This window comes from Channa argus, chromosome 3, assembly GCF_033026475.1.
Source record: "Channa argus isolate prfri chromosome 3, Channa argus male v1.0, whole genome shotgun sequence".
In the NCBI taxonomy this organism is placed as follows: Eukaryota; Metazoa; Chordata; class Actinopteri; order Anabantiformes; family Channidae; genus Channa; species Channa argus.
The window spans coordinates 12,604,983-12,623,491 of NC_090199.1; the positions used below are offsets into that span (position 1 = coordinate 12,604,983).

Here is an 18,509-nt window from a genome sequence, read left to right on the forward strand (position 1 = left end):
AAAGCCAAAAAGTTCTACTTTGGTCTTAACCATTACCAAAACTTTCTCCAAGTAGCCCTGGCTGTGCGGCAATGTTTTTTTGGCTTCCACCTTGCAACTCTGCCATGCACACCATTTTTCTAATGTTGGACTCATAAAGACTGACCCATTAACGTTGTTGAATATTCTCCATTTGTATGCAATATGCCTGACAGTGGAACGGTAGAGCACAAACTACTTGAAGAAAATTCTTTCCAGCCTGATGATTATCAACAACTCTGCTTCTAAAGTCAACAGAAACAGACTTTGTTGCTGCCATGGCAGGGTTGTTAAAACCTATGTCGGCAAGATCTGACTTTGCTAGTAAAGACTGAGATTTTCCAGCTTCACTTAAGGCAGGGTCTCCCAGACTCACACAGGATTGTCATCCCATTGACTTGAGACACTTGACTCTCATTTCCCCATCAAATGAACTGATAACACTACTTTTTTTTTTTTTACACGCAAATCAAAACTGGGTCAAATTCCGTAGTAAATGAATGACCCTCTGTATTTTCTAGTATTTGTTTAATTAGACTCTCTATTTCAAAGATTTAAAGATCTCATTTTAGGTCACTGCAACATTATGCAGAACTAGCAACTTCTATAGGCTTCACTCATATTCAAGCAGCACTTTTATAAACACAGGAGGAATAAGAAGAAAATAAAAAAAGCTGTACATATCCACCTACGTAATAAAATATTAGATTTTATTTAACAGACGATATTTAATGTATTGTACAGACAGCTTCTCTGAAAGTCCTATTTGGCAAACATCTGAGAAGTATCTGGGAGATAAAGATGGCAGATGTTTAACTACTCATTAGACCTATGACCAGTGAGAAAAAAGAAGCAAAGTGCTGAAAGATGTGGGGCCATGACTTCTGGTTTAGCTAACATTTCTATAGGGAATTAAATTACAAAGACATTGATGATGTAGGCGGATGCCTGTTAAGGAGTAGGATGTTCCAGTACAGCTGCAAACATTGTTTTAAAATCTGTTTAATGTTGCATTGGGATGCAGTGAAAAGGCTTAACACTACATGGCCTTTTCATATTGCTGAATAGCTATTAATGCATAAATCAGCCCTATTTATTGTACTATACCTTTTTTATACATTCCTGAACTATTTGTAGCTGAAGGCACATTATTATTATTATTATTATTATTATTATAAGAGTTAAGTTTGCATCGATTTACACTAAAATGGCAAGTAAGGGGAGGCAGTTAACCCTAAACCTAAAATATTAATAATACACATTCACCAAGTACAAATGTTTTTTTGTTTTACCACAAAAAATTGTAGGAGTGTATAAAAGAAGTTATAGTAAAAGAATGAAAACATAATCATATAATTGTGTAAGCAAGTGTGAATGTGCATATGTTGTCAGTTTGATAACTTACTTTTAATCAAACCATTAAATGTAATGGTATCATAAAGTAGAAATAATTAATATGGCTTTAAAGTAATAAATGCCATATTAAAGCTGGATTACATAATTACTTGAATGTGAAATTAGTGGCTCATCATTATAAGTCGACTCAGCGTGTTTCCCTCAGTTCTCATGAGATTGTTTTGGGGTCTTTCAGCTCATTAATTTTGGTTTAACAGCCCTCAGTCACACCACTCCCCTCACCAATGTTCTGGCACACAGCAGGGGGTGAAAAAGACCCTTTATGCACTAACTGCTGATATACGGCAGAAAGTTGGCAATAGTTGGGCATTTAGCAGCTAAATAAGCCAGATATTTACCTTGGGAGCTAGTGAAGACCAAATGAGAGGTAAAGGGAGAGCACATATTACGCATATATTCACAATAAGTGGCAATAAATAAGAGTGATATGATTTCATCTGTGGGATGACTAAATGTGCAACTGTTCAGTTTTCAAGCTTTTTCAGGTTTACAAAGACATTAAGAGTTGGAAATTATTTTTTGATTTCCATATTTTTGAAAATGCTCAGCCTTTTGGATTGGCATTGGAACATTCACTGAATGTATAGTTAATAAACCATCAAACCCAGATGACCAGAAATCAGACTTCCTTAGAAATTTCTTTGAAAGATATTTACTGTAGAAACATGAAAAATAATGAATATTTGAATAGAAGGCAAAATATTCCACTCAGCCAGCCCCTACAACAAGTTCTCTAGTTACAACTAACACGACAGTGTGTAGACTTCATGCTGGGATAATGCATCACAACTGGGATGGCAGTGATGTAGTCAACATTTTGACAAATAACCACAAGCCTCTATACCTTGCTGAGTTTTTTCTTGCCTTTTATAGTTTCTACAAACCACCCAGAAAACAAAAAACAGAGCAAGTAAGTGAAATCTCAATCATATCTCTGCTGCAGTCAAAGCAGGAAGACAGAGACAAATGGAGCCAGTTTTTACTTCAGCAGTTCAATGTCTGTCATACTCTTGTAACCTAAGACAAAGACATGTGAACTCATCCCATCTCTTGTACCAAAACAACCCCGGAGGACCTAACAGCAGCATGTCTCAAGCATGACAACTATGCGGTTTCCTTACCAGCCCTCCCTTTTTTATGCCTCGTTGTCTTGTTCAACCCTTTTCCCATGACTTCTTTTCTGCTGATAACCCTCGTCTCTCCTCACGTTGTCTCACGCCTATCTCAATCTCCCCCTGTCTCACACACCATCATTCTAGCCCACTTTATCCGCAACCAACCCTACTCCCTCTATTAAGTGAAGTGCTAGAGACATGTCATTGGCTGCACTATACAATGGCCCCTGTATTCACGTTGCTGTTTACCTGTCTGCAGACAGCCCTCACCACATTTAGCAAAGCAGCCCTCTACACGAGGAGGAAGAGACCTCCCATTCACAGAGGTCCCTTTGTTCTTCTATACATTGTGCATACCTGAGTGTCTGTGTCGTGTCGGTGTTGTTACACTGAATGTAAACTTGCTAAGTCAATACACTGCAGCAAAATACAAAACAAGCCCCCCGTAAATAAAATTTCAGAAAACAACTTTTGGCTTTAGGGGCACTTGAACAAGTTCAAAACATTTGCTCACGGTTCACTGAATGTGGATGAAAACACTCACACATTAAAGCTAAACGTCAGCACTTTAACTTTCTAGTCACTTTTTCACAAAACTGCCCAAATATTTTCAAACTGAAGGGCGTATGCACTTACATGAAAAAGATAAGCCAAAACACATAAATAAGACAGCTTTCAAAAACCTGAGTGTGTTATATTGGTTTCACAGGTATGGAAATTTTTTATGCATGCGTAAGGGGAAAATGCTGCAATTTTCCCTGTAGCGCTGTACGTGTAGGCGTGAATGCAGCCATTTGTGTATACTGTGGGAGCAGATAGATGGAAAAGCCCACGCACTGGGGTTCAGGACAAATTGGCTGCCTTTCGTCTCTGGTCCTCTTTAATTACACAGAACTCAAATGCAGTGACTACCTACCTACCTTATACTGCAGAAGGCGATACCAACTGTGCTGTTTATCATGTAGAGTGCTGACAGAGTGGGACAGCTAAAAATTTTGTCTCTCCATAATTCTCACTCTCAGAATAGACATGCTGCCCACATTATCAAGAGTACTTCTGTTTACATGAGTGGATTTTGAGACATAAAAGGATTATTAGGAGTTACTGTGGAAATAAATGAATAGGCTAGAAATGTCTGTAAAAATTATGACAAGTAGAAAGAGAGAGAGAGAGAGAGAGACAGAGAGAGAGAGAGAGCTACTACGGCTACTTGTGGACGACAAGAAACCAAAATCTGAACATACAGAAGTACTAAAGAGCACATTGCAGTAAGAGGGTGGTAGGATAGTGAGATGTTTTTCCTTTTCTGCTGGAGTTGCTAGTTTCTGGAGTTGCCATTTCCAGAACCAAATTAATGCATTTGCAACAAATATTATGATGGAAAAGAGACAAGTTCCTGTTAACTTGCTCAAAATGGGAGGAGTATGTATTAAAATCATCCACTGCTGTGAATGTAAATACCCTGAAAAGTAGAAGTACTTTAATGACACATCCATATTTCATCTTAAATCCACTAGAGAGCCAACACGCAAAAGAAAAAAGGAAAAAAAAAAAAACTACCACTGTCCTGATAATGCTGACTGCACTGTATGTAGTTCGCATAATAAAATATTTTAAATTAAGGTCATATTAGATTAATGATGTTTGTTGAACAAAAGAATAAAAGTAGGGCTGCATGATACATCATTTCAGCATTCCACCACTGCGGTGTGTACATCCGCTATAGTCACATCATGGGAAACCCGATGTCAACTCTGGCAACCTAACTCAAACATGTCATGCTACAACATTTATATTGCTTCACATACAGTAGAAGGCAAACTAACATGCTTCTCATATTTTTTATGTCTAACCTACAAAAGAAGTCTCTCGATATAATTCAACAGTTGTGGACTGCCACTGCTAAATGGACGAGCACGCCTGCTGACATTTCACATGATTGATACACAACAACAATAACATCTGAAACTGAGTTGGAGTTAATACATGTTGTTATGGTCTACGTTCAGCAATGGGAAGGTGCACATCAGGCTACGGGATAAGGTTCTGCATAAGGTCAACAGCTGTGCAGTGCTCATCTGAGACCTACCGTGTAGATTCAAGGCACACATTATAGATCAAGCTGTAAAAAGAAACCCAATCTTCATGCTAGCATTCTGTAAATAATACATAAATCTTTAGGTTGAACCAGCCCTTAAATGAGATTGAAGTCATTTTTATCACGTGTGTTGTAGGAAATGTCCATGTTAGAGGCATTCAAGGACCGTAAAGAGTTTAGGTCATGACCAAAAGCATTTTGTCATGATAAATTGTGATTTTATGTCACTAGGTACAATATAACACACCCAATCTTATACAGTGCCATCAAAACTGTTTCTGCTTCTAACACTTTTCTCAAACCTGTATTTAATTTCTTTTTATAACTGATACGCGGATGGATATAATTGCACCAGCACATTCAGCAGCAGTATCAACGCACATCTCACTAATAAGAATAAAAACAATGCAGGTAAGTGAAGATAAGAAAACACAGATTTCTTCTCTCTGCTTCACCAGTGCTACCTGGGGCAGCAATCAACAACCCTTCCACCACCTATTAGATGCTGCTTTCAGCACAATCACTATCCACTAAAGGTGTGTGCCCAAGTTCAGTGTTGCACATTATGTGTCTGCCTTCCATGTGTGCAGGCTTGTGTATTTCTGTTGTGCTGAGCCATTTCACACTTTCACCCTGTAACACAAGGATGGCATCGCATTGAGATAAACACTTTAAAATTCATTAGGAGGGCTTATGATAAAGCCCATCCATCAGAGTGTGAATAGAAAGCTCTGCAATGTCGGGGGTGGGGGTCTGGCAATTATTGGGCCACAGTGTTACGGGAAATTTTTAAGGCCAATATTTATGCACATATCTTGCTCCATATATAGTATCAATAATATTTATTTTGACTTTAACCAAGTAATGAGGTGAAAGAAAAAAGGGAGCTGGCAATGATGTAGAGGAATACAGATGAAGAGATGGGGGAGGTAAAAATGATGAGAAGAGGAACCGAAGCAGATACGAAAAGGTGAATGTGGAGAAAGTAACTAACAAGAAAAAAGGGTAAAAAACAAGCCAAAAGTACAAAAGGCAACACCGCAAGGGCAGAAGGGCAAACAGAAAATGGAGGAAGCAGAGAGGAAAGCCATAAGGCAGAGATTTGTCTTCACCTTCAGTGGGGTTGATAGCTCCTGGTAAGCTCTCCCATGGGAGGGTCCAGGCAGGGCATGGATGAGGAGTGAAGACTGCTTCGATACGGTTTTCCTAGGGGAGAAACACACAAGCACACGCAAATACACACGTTACCATAGAAACCACTGTACAGCCTTGAGGGTCTGAGGTCCAAATGGTTGTAATGAAGCAATTTAAAGAGAACTGCTCTTGAACAAGCCCTTTGTTACCTTGCTCACACTGATCTGAAGCTACACCAGCAGAAAAGAAACACTACTAGTGCACTTATTAGTCTCTCAAGAGAATAGATGTTTCAGCACTACAGTACATACTCCTGCTCATCTAATACATTGGACAGAAATACTGGAGCAACAAAACAACTGAGGCAGACAAGGCGCTGATTTCTTTTTTCCTCACCTTGATGATAAGACAGAGTTTAAACAATGAGTATATACTCTAGCACAGTCTTTAAAGGCAGGTGTAGAGACATTGTTGAAACAAACCTATTAAAAAAGAGGCTGCATGTTCCACTTACAAAATTGTCCTGGCCAATTATTCCTGATAATAGGATTAATTATATAGTCACTTATGCATATGAACATAAAAGTAATGTGTGGTGCAAGCTAAATATCATCAAAGTTTTCCTTAAAGAGTGGCTTTACTTATTTGTATATTATTTTTAATTTTTATATATTCTAATTATACTAAAATATTTACTGAGGGTAAACCTACAATAAATATTTAGGATATATTTAAATAATGTCAGGATTACTGCAACAGCATTGAGAACAATGTCAATCAATTAGGGGAAATATCAGACAGGTTTGGATTTAGTATTTTGGTGTAGGGGCTACCCCTTTGTTTACATTTGGATCACAGCCTGTGTGTCTACAGCTCATTGCACAGGCAGTTTGACTGGCATGCATCAGTGTGCAATAGCTGAAGTTGGAATGAGGCAGAGTTTATGAGCCATTTATATTGTGCATAGCATAGCGAGATGAGCCCAGTGTCTCTGATTAGCAGCAGTGAAGGATTGCGTGTCATCAGGCCTGATGGCAGAGCTCTCAGTCTCTAGGTATTTGCCTCGGGACACAAACAGCCATATATCAGAATGTATGTACACACACACACACACACACACACACACACACACACACACACAACTACTATGGACAAGACATCTAAACAGCTGCACTGCAGACATGATGGTGGCGACACGCAGCCATCCTTATAATCTCTCTAGGCAAAGAAAGAATGATGGCCATTGTGTGCATGTGTCTGTGTGTGTGCACACATTCCTCTCAGTTTTAATGTCGGATTTCAACCTGCCATGAAAACTGTCATTTGTGTACATCTGTGCTTGATTAAATTTCATCCGGCAACATGGCACACTTAAGACACATCCCATCCTGACCACCCAGCTCACTCAGCCTCTTCTAAACTGTCCTCACACCCTCTCTCAATTCTTTCTCACATTCCTCATTTTCTGTTACATATTATAAAATTGTTATAGACACTTAGCCAACAGGAAATCACAGAAGTACAGTATCTTTGCTGGGAGAAAAGAGCACCAAGGCCAAGAGAACAGTCTGGAGGCTCAGTAGTGAGAGGTTAGTCAGGGCTGAGGAAACCGTCTCCTTCTGAACAGCTGGCCAAGCTTATCGCCCGAAAAAGCTGTGCAAAAAATGTTGCATGGGCAATGATTTGGAGCTAAAAAAGCTATAAATGTGTATGACTGTGTGTGTTTTACCAATGCTTCCTGAGGGAACTGCATTTTAACTCTGTGGACACATTATGCTAGTATTATGTGCTGTCTTGTCTCTCCCCTCTAAGGTTTTCAGCCATTACTACAAACTACTCAGCCTGGCTATAAAACTTTGTTTTGTTTTGGACTGGATTCATTGTTTTTACTGCATCTGAAATGAGAAAAAGCTGAATGTGCATTGTCTGCACTATTACAAGTAGCAACATGATCCAATGAGAATACCGAAGTGAGCATTTTATAATGCACTGGGGGCACTCAGACAGTTTTTGCAGAAATATCACCTTTTTGTTAGTTTGCCTTGACCGATACTTGGATACAAACAGCCTCAGTGACTAAAAAAATAATCTATTAAGACAAGCCTCCTAAAACCTTTAAACAGCCTACTTTAAATGTTAATCCTGTGACTGAAAGCACTTAACGTTAAAGCACTGGCAGAAAGATAAAAAATTCAGCAATTAAAAAAAGCCTGCCAGAACCCAGAAGTTAGAGATTCACTCTCTGTCGAAAATGTGTGCATGAAATTACAGGGATAATGGTTAACAACCAGTTGTACCCTCCAAATCCTCTATTCTGTGCTGTAAGGGGACCCTGGGAGAAAGCTCTTTAAATGAACAGTCTGTATATGTGTATGTTAAAACATATGTGTTTTTAGTGCACAAAGATGCCAGGCATGATGAGAGCTAAGTAAGGAAAAGTAATAATTTACTTTAAGTTTGGTCATTGTGGGTCTGGGGCCGCCAACAAAAGGAAGCTGTGTCATAATCTCCTGGTTCTCTTCCTGCTCCAGTAGACTAGTTGGGTTGTCCGCTGCTGACGGATCTGGAAGGCTGGATGTGGAAACCTGGGGAATAACAAGAGCCATCCCGCAGGCTTTGGCTGCCTGAAGGACCCCGGGTACCTCCTGGACACGGCTGTACCAACGCAGCAGGTGGGGCAGCTGATGTAGAGCACTCGCAGCATGAGCTTCAAGGGAACACTATCAAAGGCAAAACAAAGAATGAAGCAGTAAAGAAAAACAAGGATATATTGATTAAGTGATATAATCTGATATGTCATCTCCAGTGGACCGACACATACAAGGGGGCGGCAAGAAAAACATCAAAACATTGTTGTCAGGCAGGGAGGGAAAAAACACAAACAGAGACATGATCAGAGAAGCTGTGTTACTGGGTGTAGAAGACAAAAGGAAGAGAGAGGGACACAGACAGAGGGGGAGAAGGGGTGCTTCACAGTATGAGAAGTGGGTGAAGTAGAAAGGATCCAATGTGGCTGCATGTGCCGTAGACAGTGATGACCGTTAAGAGGAGACACGCTACGCTGAGTGTGAAACTGGAAACCAGTGGAGCACAGCTGACTACTAAAAGCCTCATTGTGAGAACTTCAGTTTATTCCCACAGTCAAGGAATAGCCAGGAGATGGCTAAAGGGTGAAATGGAGGTTGAGACCCACTTCACTGCCTGACAGTTCAGCGTTCCTGATCAATAACAATATACCATTGAACTAAACAGCCGTGGTAGTCTCTGGTCCCTGCCTTCCTTTAATTTAATTTTATATGCTACCAAATTTACTCGTTAAATATGCAAGTATGATGTGTGATAAATATTGAGAATTGTTCTTGAGCTTTTTAATTCCTGCAGAAACTAAGAGTTTTAAGGTCAACACAACAATCCTCTTGATCTGCTGCAGAGAGAAAAGTGTTCATTGAAATGTTTGAGGTTGAATAGAAACCCCACCATACACTGTTATCACTCTTTAGCAGGTGACTCTAGACCACTTTTGAGAGCAAAACTTGTGGCAAGTCTGACATAGTGAGTTTTCTGACTCAAGCCTGTGCCTGGATAAATGTAAAAGGACCTGAGTGTACTGTCTGCTCAACATGACCAAAGTGTCAAATAGATTAGACAAATCATCATGATAAGCGCAACAAATAGTCAGTAAATAAATGTAATAGGGGGTCTGTGGCCTGCATGGCATCCATTATATATGATGATGACATACTGCACATTTTTCGTACAGTAAATGCTAAAAATTTACATTCTGTGTCAAAGCTCATATACAGGAATGAAAATAGTTGAAAGACAACAAAAATAGGCAAAAACAATCCCAAAGGGACTATAGGAGATATGGGGGCCTTTTACCTGTCTGTACCCAGAATTCCATTTTCCCATAACCCATCTATCCATATCGGCATTTTTATTAATATGAAGTAAGCATTTGACGTGCACTAATTTATTTAAACTAGGCCATAGCTTGAGGCAGTAATAAGAGCACAGGGTCCTTAGCCAAAAGAGTCTATTTTTGACACTCTAAAAGCTAAATCATAAACTCCAAGGCCCTTACCAGGTACTTATGGATGCAAGGCAGGAGCACCACATCAGTCAGAGTGAAGTAGAGACCTTCAGCAAACACATGCTCCAGCGGAGGCAGATCTGTGGTCTTCACTTTCCTGATCTCAGAGTTCTCTCTAGTGGTCAAAGATGGAACTGAATTCACAGACATCTTGGCCAAAGCAGCCCTGAGCTCGAGTCCATCACAGACCTGAAATGACTGTGCAAATTTAGACTCTTTGTCCATGTCCCCCTGGCCTTCAGTAGACCCACTCTTTTCATTCTGTCTCTGCTCTTGGAGTTTCTGCCTCCGTATTTTGTCATCGTTGTGGACTTTGACAGGCTCTGCTAGCCTTTGCTCTAGGGTGAGGATGGGGAGAGGCAGCTGCTGGTATTGATTTGTGGGATTTTGGAGGTGTTCTTCTACAGCAGAGGGTATGCCAATTTCACACAGTCTGGTCCACTTGCTAACCTGAGAGTGAGAAAAGAAGATGAGAAAGGGATTTTAAAAGACGACAGATTCAAAGATTAAAGGTAACTAATGCTCTAGTGTGAAACACATCAGTGAACTTTATAACTGTGTGATATACTATATTTATGGCCATCTGGGTATATAATGCCGCTTACACTGTGGCTAAAGCCCAATTAAGAATTAAAAAGTCATTAAGCTGTAACAAAACAAAGATCCTTAACGCTGGTCATGCCATGTAGTCATTACCGTCAAGTCAAAACTAAATTTGGACTGAATTCTTGCTACACTCTGTTAAAGAAGAGCAGTTTACGCAATGAAGGTTTGACACTGCATCAGTCAAAGATGTATTACGTCATAGAAAACGTCTGAGAACCCATAATTAACCGAGCTGCTGTGCACTTACAGGGATTTATGAGGGACTAATCAGAATTAATTATTTGGAAGCACATTAACTGGACCCTCAATTCTCCTAATGATTAGAACCAAATTATATAATCCTATGTATAAACCATCTGATCAATCAGTGTTTGCATAATACTTATTTCCTATTAAGTTATGGAACCAATAACTTGAACAAATTACTGACACATGTGAGTTGGGGTAGGTGATACAGGCAAAACCAATTCATAAAATGTTGGTACAATGGTACAGTAGCTTTTTGGTCACAAATTATAACAGCCACTAGGAGTGGCCAAAAATAATAAGTCTGGACACCATTAAATCCTAAACAAGATTAGCTAAGTAGGCTAAAACAAAGAACAGGAATAATAACACTTTCACCATTCTAGTTCTGTTAGTTGAGCTCATGAGAGTTGCCATTGTGACAGCACATTTACAAATTATCAATACATAACTATATCATCAATATTGACATACAGTGCATCCAAAAGTATTCACAATAACAATACCCCATAATGACAATGTGAGAGAAGTTTAAAATCTTTGCAAATTTATAAAAACATTTTACAAAAATTACAAGAAAATGGACATTTACATGAGTATTCACAGCTTTGCTTACTCAATACTTTGTTGAAGCCCCTTTAACACCAATTAGAACTTCAAGTCTTCAAGTATGATGCTACAAGCTTGGTACACCTATTTTGGGGCAGTTCCTCCCATATTTCTTTGTAGTATCTCTCAAACTCCATTACTTTAAATAGGGAGCATTGGTGAACAGACATTTTCAAATCAAAACAGCTTTTCATAAAGGATGTCTCTGAACATTGCTGCATTCATCTTTCCCTCGATCCTGACTAGTCACCCAGTTCCCGCACCTGAAAACATCCCCACAGCATGATGCTTCCACCACCATGCTTTACTGTAGGGATGGTATTAGGCAGGTGGGGAGTGGTGCCTGGTTTCCTCCTGACATGACACTTGGTGTCAAGCCAAAGAGTTCAATCTTTGTTTCATCAGACCAGAGAATTGTGTTCCTCATGATCTGAGAGTCCGTCAGGTGGGCTGTCATGTGTCTTTTAGTGAGGAGTAGTTTCCATCTGGCCACTCTATACATACTCCATACAGGCGTGATTCTTCCTCTCTCCAGAGAGAAATGCTGGATCCAAACTTCTTGCTTTTAGGGATGATGGAGGCCACTGTACTCATTGGGACCTTCAATGCTGCAGAAATTGTTCTGTACCCATCCCCAGATCTGTGCCTCGATACAATTCTGTCTCGGAGTTCTACAGACAATTCCTTGGACTTCATAGCTTGATTTGTGCTTAAACATGGACTGTTAACTATGCGACCTTATATAAATGGGTGTATGCCTTTCCAAACCATGCCCAATCACCTGAAATTCCCACAGGTGGACAATCAAGTTGTAGAAGAATGTCACGCATAATCAGTGGAAACAGGATCTACTAGAGCTCAATTTTGAGTGTTATGTCAAAGTGAATACTGTGAATACCTTCTGGATGCATTGTATGTCTGCTATTTGATTCCCCTTTTTCCACTAACCTCTGCACAGGCCTTCAGACAGGTCTTCTTGAAGCCCAGTAGTGCTAGAACATCATTTCTAGAAGGGTCAGCCTCTAAAGTCTTGCTGATGATATGTCTCAGGACCACTGCCAGCCCTGCCCTGCATAGTCGCCCAGTCTCATCCAATACGGCTGGAAATCGGCAGCCCCTCACCAGCTGGGGGAGTAACTCCATCTGAGTCTCAGACACATCCAAAGACTCTGGTAGCTGACTCCTTAGTGACCGAGTGCTGGAAGGTTTGGTGGACACCAGACAAACTTTGAAAGACTTACACTTGCAGTAGGAAAGGAGGAACAGGGTGATGGAGGTGTGGAGCGGGAGTCGTGGCTCCTCATTTGGGGAACAGACTTCTAAATAAAGTGAGGGATGTTGCTGCTGGGCGTCCGTGTGCTTCATTGTAAATAAAGGGAAAACTCAACTTAAGACAGATGAAGCTTTACACGATATTAGCTTTGTAAATAAATACCGATGTCTTTTACTGGATTGCAACTACAGCATATGAGATTTGGCCTCGGTGCATGAAATTACATTAGCAGATACTCACAGCAGCTTTACAACCTATATCAAAACACGCCCCGAGTATTTCACTATACCACGTTATGTTACACGCTTCCTGACTGCTGCTTCTTCTGTCGCTGTGCTAAAGTTAAGATAACTCGACAGCGCCATCGACTGTGTGCGGTAAAAACCTATTATTTGGTATGAATATATTATTTCATATTAACATATGCTACAAAACTGTGGCGGCAGTGGGTCAGTTGGTAAAGTGGTAATATATATAAATAATATATATATATAATATATATATAGTTATACTTGTGTTTATATATGAAGAGTGAGGCGTAAATATAATAGAAATAACGCCAACATTTGACGTCTAACAAGGTTCCGCTTGTGTAGAGGACGGAGATATTAAACGGTTGCACGGATCTTCCCCAGTTGTCTCTACTTCTTTTGTTGGGAAGTGTTGTTCTACCGTCAGTTCCGCACCAAACGAAAATACAGGTTTAAGGGACAGGTTCTTGCCAGAAGCGTAGAGTGAGGTAATGTTACTAAACCGAAATTAAGTACATAGTAGATTGATTTTATAATTTCAAGCTTGTATTTACACAAGCTAACAACATCGATATTTTTTTTTTTTATCAAATGTGAATTTAGCCACGGTGTCGCTTTTTCAGTGCTCCGTGTTCGGAGTTCTAGCTAACGTATAAGCCCAGTCTTAACGTAACTCCGTGTAAGGGTATGTATTCCCTTCTAAATCTAAAACACCGAACTCTTGGGTGTCAACCTTGTAGTACAGAATAGGTCTGACCACTACGCCCTTGACATGTATGTACACCCCCAAAAAGTATAATTGCAGAATCAGTACATAACGTTTCAGTGCGTTAATTAGCTTTAAACGAAGCATTATTGCGAACAGTGCGGTTCGACTTACAATGTCCTCTACTCATCACACGATGTTTCTTGCTCTGCTTTCTCTCGTTCGTCATCTGTCACTCATTCCTGTTACGTCCGTTTATATAATGTAACTGTTATTGATTGCGACGGTCGTCAGTCAAAATTTCTCGACCAAAAAAACCGTCACATATAATATGGATAGTATGAGTTGGGCAGGCTTCACTGAGGAGATGTGGAGAGAGACATGTTTCTTTATTTAACGTTAACAGCCCCCCACCCAAAATACAGCTGAATACAGCAGACACGCAAACTTTTTATTTAACGTTAGGCTTTTGTTGTAGTGTTGTATAGACTGGAGCAAAGATAAAAGTATTTAGAGATTAACACTTTGGCATGGGATTGTGTTCTTTGAATCAATTACACATTTTTCCATATCAAGCCTACATTTATAAGGTACATCCATTGTCAGTCCAAGTTAACACTGTAATACCCATGGTGTTGTTTTGTTAGTTCTGTTTTTTATAGCTGGGAAATCACTAACTTCTTCAACCAGTCTCGTATTAGAATGGCCACAGCAATGGTATTTTATAGAGTTATAAATGAAAACTAAGGAACTGGCCTCATTTTCTGATTCCTAGCGCTGGCCATGGCTGGACCTGTAAGTCTGGATTTGGATCCCATTTTCTTAAAGGGATTGGGTTACCTGCACTCCAAGAGTAAAGACTCAGCTGACAGACTCAAAGCTCTGCTAGATGAGTCGCTTGCAAGAGGAAGTGACTCATGTTATCGGTCGTCACAAAAAGTAAGGAGATCGTAGCATTTACACTTGCTCACCACTTCATTAGGTACACCTTTACAATCAAATGTAATTCAATACAGCAGCTCTGCCACAAATTCTACTTTTACAAGGTTTTCATTTCTCGGCTTGTAAGTTGAAGCCATCAGAAAAGTGATAATTCTACTTTGCTTATTGTGCTCATAGTGGGTGGTAGGGTTGTACTAGGAGTGCATTATGTCAAGAGGTCATTCTAATGTTTTGACCCCTTAGATCGTAAATAGAGTGGTCTTAATATCATGAACTTTAATATGACTCCAATACTCACTATGACCTGAATAATAAACACATAGAATTATCACCTTTCTGACAGTTAGCCAGTGAGTGTATGTATAAATACAACCTTTATATTTATTTATAAATCTCACCTACCTATATTCACAATAGAATATGCTGTGCACAGTGCTCTCTGGGCCAAAGCTCATTTAAAATGGCCTGAGTCCAGAATGGAAAACTGTTCTGTGGTCAGATGAATCAAAATGTTAAATTCTTTTGAGACCATGGACTATGTTCATTTTCTATTGTGACTAAAATATGGTTTGATGAGATTTGCAAATCGTTGCATTCTGTTTTTATTTACATTTTACACATTGTCCCAACTTGTTATGAATTGAGGTTTTACTCTGCAAATCAATGCTTCTACATTTTCTTTTAGGTTTAGTTTATTTTATACAACTAAATAAAAAGAATTTTGTATTATTGCACATCCTCAGGATATAGAATTGTCCAAGGGTTCAGTGTCAAAACTAAGCTTAAGTAAACAAGACTCCAAGTCGTCCTCAAGTTCTTCATCCTCCAGTAGCAGCAGCAGTGGTAGTAGTAAATCCAGCTCAGAGAAGAGCAAGAAAGAGGGAGAAAAGAGGCCATCTGAGAAGGTACGTAATAAATCTTTTCTCTCTATAGTTAAAAAAACATAGTCTTATACTCCAAAACCTTGTGATAGCTAATTGTTTTTTAAAAGTTGTACATGCAAAAGTGTGACAAATATTTCATTTTTATTTTTAATTTGCTTTTGCATTTCATGTTCCTTTTATATATACAGCACTACATTGTGATGCTGCACTTTGAGACAAAAAAACAACTATGCTTATCCCTATATTTATTTGAGTACCTGAGAGTGTTTTAAAATTAGGTTCCTGACTTTTGCCTAATTTCAAGACAAACAAACTCTTTGTATGATAATATTAAATGAGGGTAAAAATTTGGAAGCACTGCTTATGCTGCTGATGTTGACATGCATTGTCTGATCTTTGTTACTGACTGTTAAACAGGTTAGGGTTGACTTGTGTGAAGTGGAACCTCCTAAAAAGCCCCGTTTGGAAAAACAAGAGAATCGCTCTTCTCCAATTACCGTTCAAACAAGCAAAGACCTCCTGCCAAACATAAATGACTATGATGAGACTAATGCTGATGATTTTGCCATGGAAATGGGCCTGGCTTGTGTGGTTTGCAGGTACATGTAATCATAAGTAAATAAAGTGACTTTCATTTTTACAAAATGCATGAGCTTTAGGATATCAGTACATATTTTTGTCAGATATTAATATTTATTCTAGCCTAGAAAGTCCAAAATTGTTTATCAAATAACCCAATATGTGTTCACATGACATTTTTGTTGTGTTTTAATTAATTAAGACAAATGACAGTGACGATGGGAAACCAGTTGGTTGAGTGCCAGGAGTGCCATAATCTGTACCACCAGGACTGTCACAAGCCACAGGTGACAGATAAGGAAGTTAATGACCCACGACTTGTGTGGTATTGTGCCCGCTGCACCAGGCAAATGAAACGTATGGTAAGGAAAATAAATTGTTTTTGTATCAACTTTGTAATTATTTGTATTATTTCATCATTGATTATATGAATGCTCAGCTCATAGTCAAAATGTGGTTAACCCTTTTGTGTTTGTTCACTAGGCCCAGAAACCTCCACAGAAGCCCTCTCCTGGATCTGCATCATCAGTGCCTGTTGTAAAAGACACACTGGTGAAAAAGACTGAGCTTAAATCCAAACCTGACACTGCGAGCACCTTTCAAGCCTTCAAAAGAACAGAAGTGAAGGTATGTGTTAATTCATTCTAGCTGTCAAAATGCTTGAGAGGATAAAAGCATGCAGTATTGTAACCGATCAGGCACAACATTATGACATTGCACAGGTGTAATGCAATAATGCAAGTACAATGGCTCAGCTATGAATTTTTCTTTTACAAGGTTATAATGTCTCAGTTTTTAGGTTGAAACTGTCAGACAGGTGATAATTCTACTCTCTGTTTATCATTGAAATCAAAGTGGATAGAGGATTCAGACTGGAGTGCATTATAAAAGGAAGTGGTTCTAATGTTTTGGCCACGTCATTTAAAAAAAAGAATGTATATATTCCAGTCATGAGTAACAGGGGAATTAATATGCTTAACAAATGTTTTCTCAATCTGTTTTCATTTGTTTTGTCTTTTTTGCTCTGGTGTCACCCAAGGAAAGCAACAACTTGGATTCTGCCTCCTTAAGTTATTACTGGTAGTAAGTTAGGGAAGATCAATGACTGTCAATTTGCACAGCAGCTCCAAAAGGCATAGATTCCACCTGAGGAAATATGCAGAAAGTATACATTTATTTTTAAGGACTGCACCGCTGACTTCCTGTGCATAGATGGTGTTCCAGTGCGGTATCATTTTTCAGAGCAGATTATTATGACGTTATATTAAGGACAAACATTTTTCCCTGTAGTTCTTTAATTATATTAATACTAGTCACACTGAAATGAGCTTTATTGGTTGTCACCACAAGTTTTGCTCAGATGAGCAAGTTGAAGCATGGTCTAGCTTGCAGTTAACTCTGCTGATTTATGAGATGTGGTTAAATATGTATTTGCTCAAGTTCACAGTGATTTGAAGATAACCAAATATTACTGTGCATCTAAAAGTGGATTATAGCTATATGAAGTGTTAAAGGAGCTTCAGTTAATGAAAGAATATATCCTTTTATTGGCTACCTCAGCTTGAAACCATAGATAACCCTCAGTTTTGTTAAAGAGATAGTAGAAATTGTATTTGATTCCAGAAATAGCAGTGTCTTCCTAAAGTCTCAACATCTCAAAAATTATTAATACAGTATCTTTTGAATCTGTGTGTCACTGTTGTGGTAAATGTTTTTCATTTTATGCAGGCATCCACAACAGCAGCAAATCCCACCACCAGCGGTTCCTCCACCTCAGGCAGTGGTCTTACAGGCTGGGCAGCATTTGGTGCCAAGACAAGCCCTTCTCTTCCTACCAGCTCCAAACTGGGTTCCTCAGGCCCAGGTGGGAGCAATAAGACCTTGACAGCTTCCTCTGGCCAGAAGCTTGTCGGACTGTCTGGGTTAGCTGGAACCAAGCCAGGACTTGGAAGTGCAAAGGTACCTGTCAGTGGCAATGGAAACGGTTCCAGCCAAGTACCTCTGAAACCTCCTCCACCACTGACACTGGGCAAGCAGCCATTGAACCGCTCATCGAGCGGGGAAAACCAAGAAAAAGGTTCTGCTTCGTCAGGGGCCAGCTCCCCAAGCGGCTCCCAGTCAAGTGCAAGCGGCAACGGAGGCAATAACGGAGGCGGTAACGGGAACAATGGGAATGGGTCAAAGGTTGCACCGGGAGACAAAGCACCAACATCTCAAGAGTCTCAGCTCAACGCCATGAAACGGTTACAACTTGTGAAAAAGAAAGCAGCACAGAAGAAATTGAAAAAATGAGTAGATGTAAAAACAAAGAAGGGAAGTAGAAAATAAATGCTTAGATTAGTGCCAGAACATTTGTTTGTTTTGAGAGAGTACTTGTACATGGAGTAACACCATCTGGTCAAATACTTGAATCTTACTTTGTGTAAACGCTGCTGAACTCTGTGTGCCTCATTCTGTTCTAACAAATCTTACCATTAAAAAAGTGTCACTGTCACTTTTTATTAACAAACATCATTAAATATCCTCTTCTTAATTGTCA

General features: G+C 39.4%; 2 protein-coding genes across 3 annotated transcripts in view; one reads left to right on the top strand and one right to left on the bottom strand.

The window, feature by feature from the left end:
- Nucleotides 1–12,934, bottom strand: part of gstcd (glutathione S-transferase, C-terminal domain containing) — a 48,280-nt gene extending 35,346 nt beyond the window's left edge. Inside the window, exons 1-4 of one of the 2 annotated variants that reach the window (XM_067496792.1) lie at nt 12,284–12,933; nt 9,866–10,324; nt 8,232–8,501; nt 5,760–5,853 (exon numbers count right to left, since the gene is read on the bottom strand). In XM_067496792.1, the coding sequence (XP_067352893.1) occupies nt 5,760–5,853; nt 8,232–8,501; nt 9,866–10,324; nt 12,284–12,700 (1,240 nt within the window). In that variant the 5' untranslated portion in view covers nt 12,701–12,933. Of the gene's footprint in view, nt 1–5,759; nt 5,854–8,231; nt 8,502–9,865; nt 10,325–12,283 lie in introns of both variants that reach the window. The other variant, XM_067496793.1, reaches the window with a different exon arrangement.
- A 294-nt stretch (nt 12,935–13,228) lies between these two features.
- Nucleotides 13,229–18,503, top strand: ints12 (integrator complex subunit 12). The gene is made up of 7 exons (XM_067498961.1): nt 13,229–13,347; nt 14,341–14,504; nt 15,251–15,412; nt 15,809–15,990; nt 16,173–16,332; nt 16,454–16,597; nt 17,699–18,503. The coding sequence occupies exons 2-7, from the start codon at nt 14,349–14,351 to the stop codon at nt 18,260–18,262; spliced, it is 1,368 nt and encodes a 455-aa protein (XP_067355062.1). The 5' UTR covers nt 13,229–13,347; nt 14,341–14,348; the 3' UTR covers nt 18,263–18,503.
- The last annotated feature ends 6 nt before the right edge of the window (nt 18,504–18,509 follow it).

Excerpts from the sequence above, each read along its gene's own strand:
- ints12 (XM_067498961.1), top strand. The coding sequence starts at position 14,349 with ATGGCTGGACCTGTAAGTCTGGATTTGGATCCCATTTTCTTAAAGGGA. Across the intron at positions 15,991-16,172 it reads CTGGCTTGTGTGGTTTGCAG|ACAAATGACAGTGACGATGG; the intron begins GTACATGTAATC and ends TAATTAATTAAG. Across the intron at positions 16,333-16,453 it reads CCAGGCAAATGAAACGTATG|GCCCAGAAACCTCCACAGAA; the intron begins GTAAGGAAAATA and ends TTTGTTCACTAG.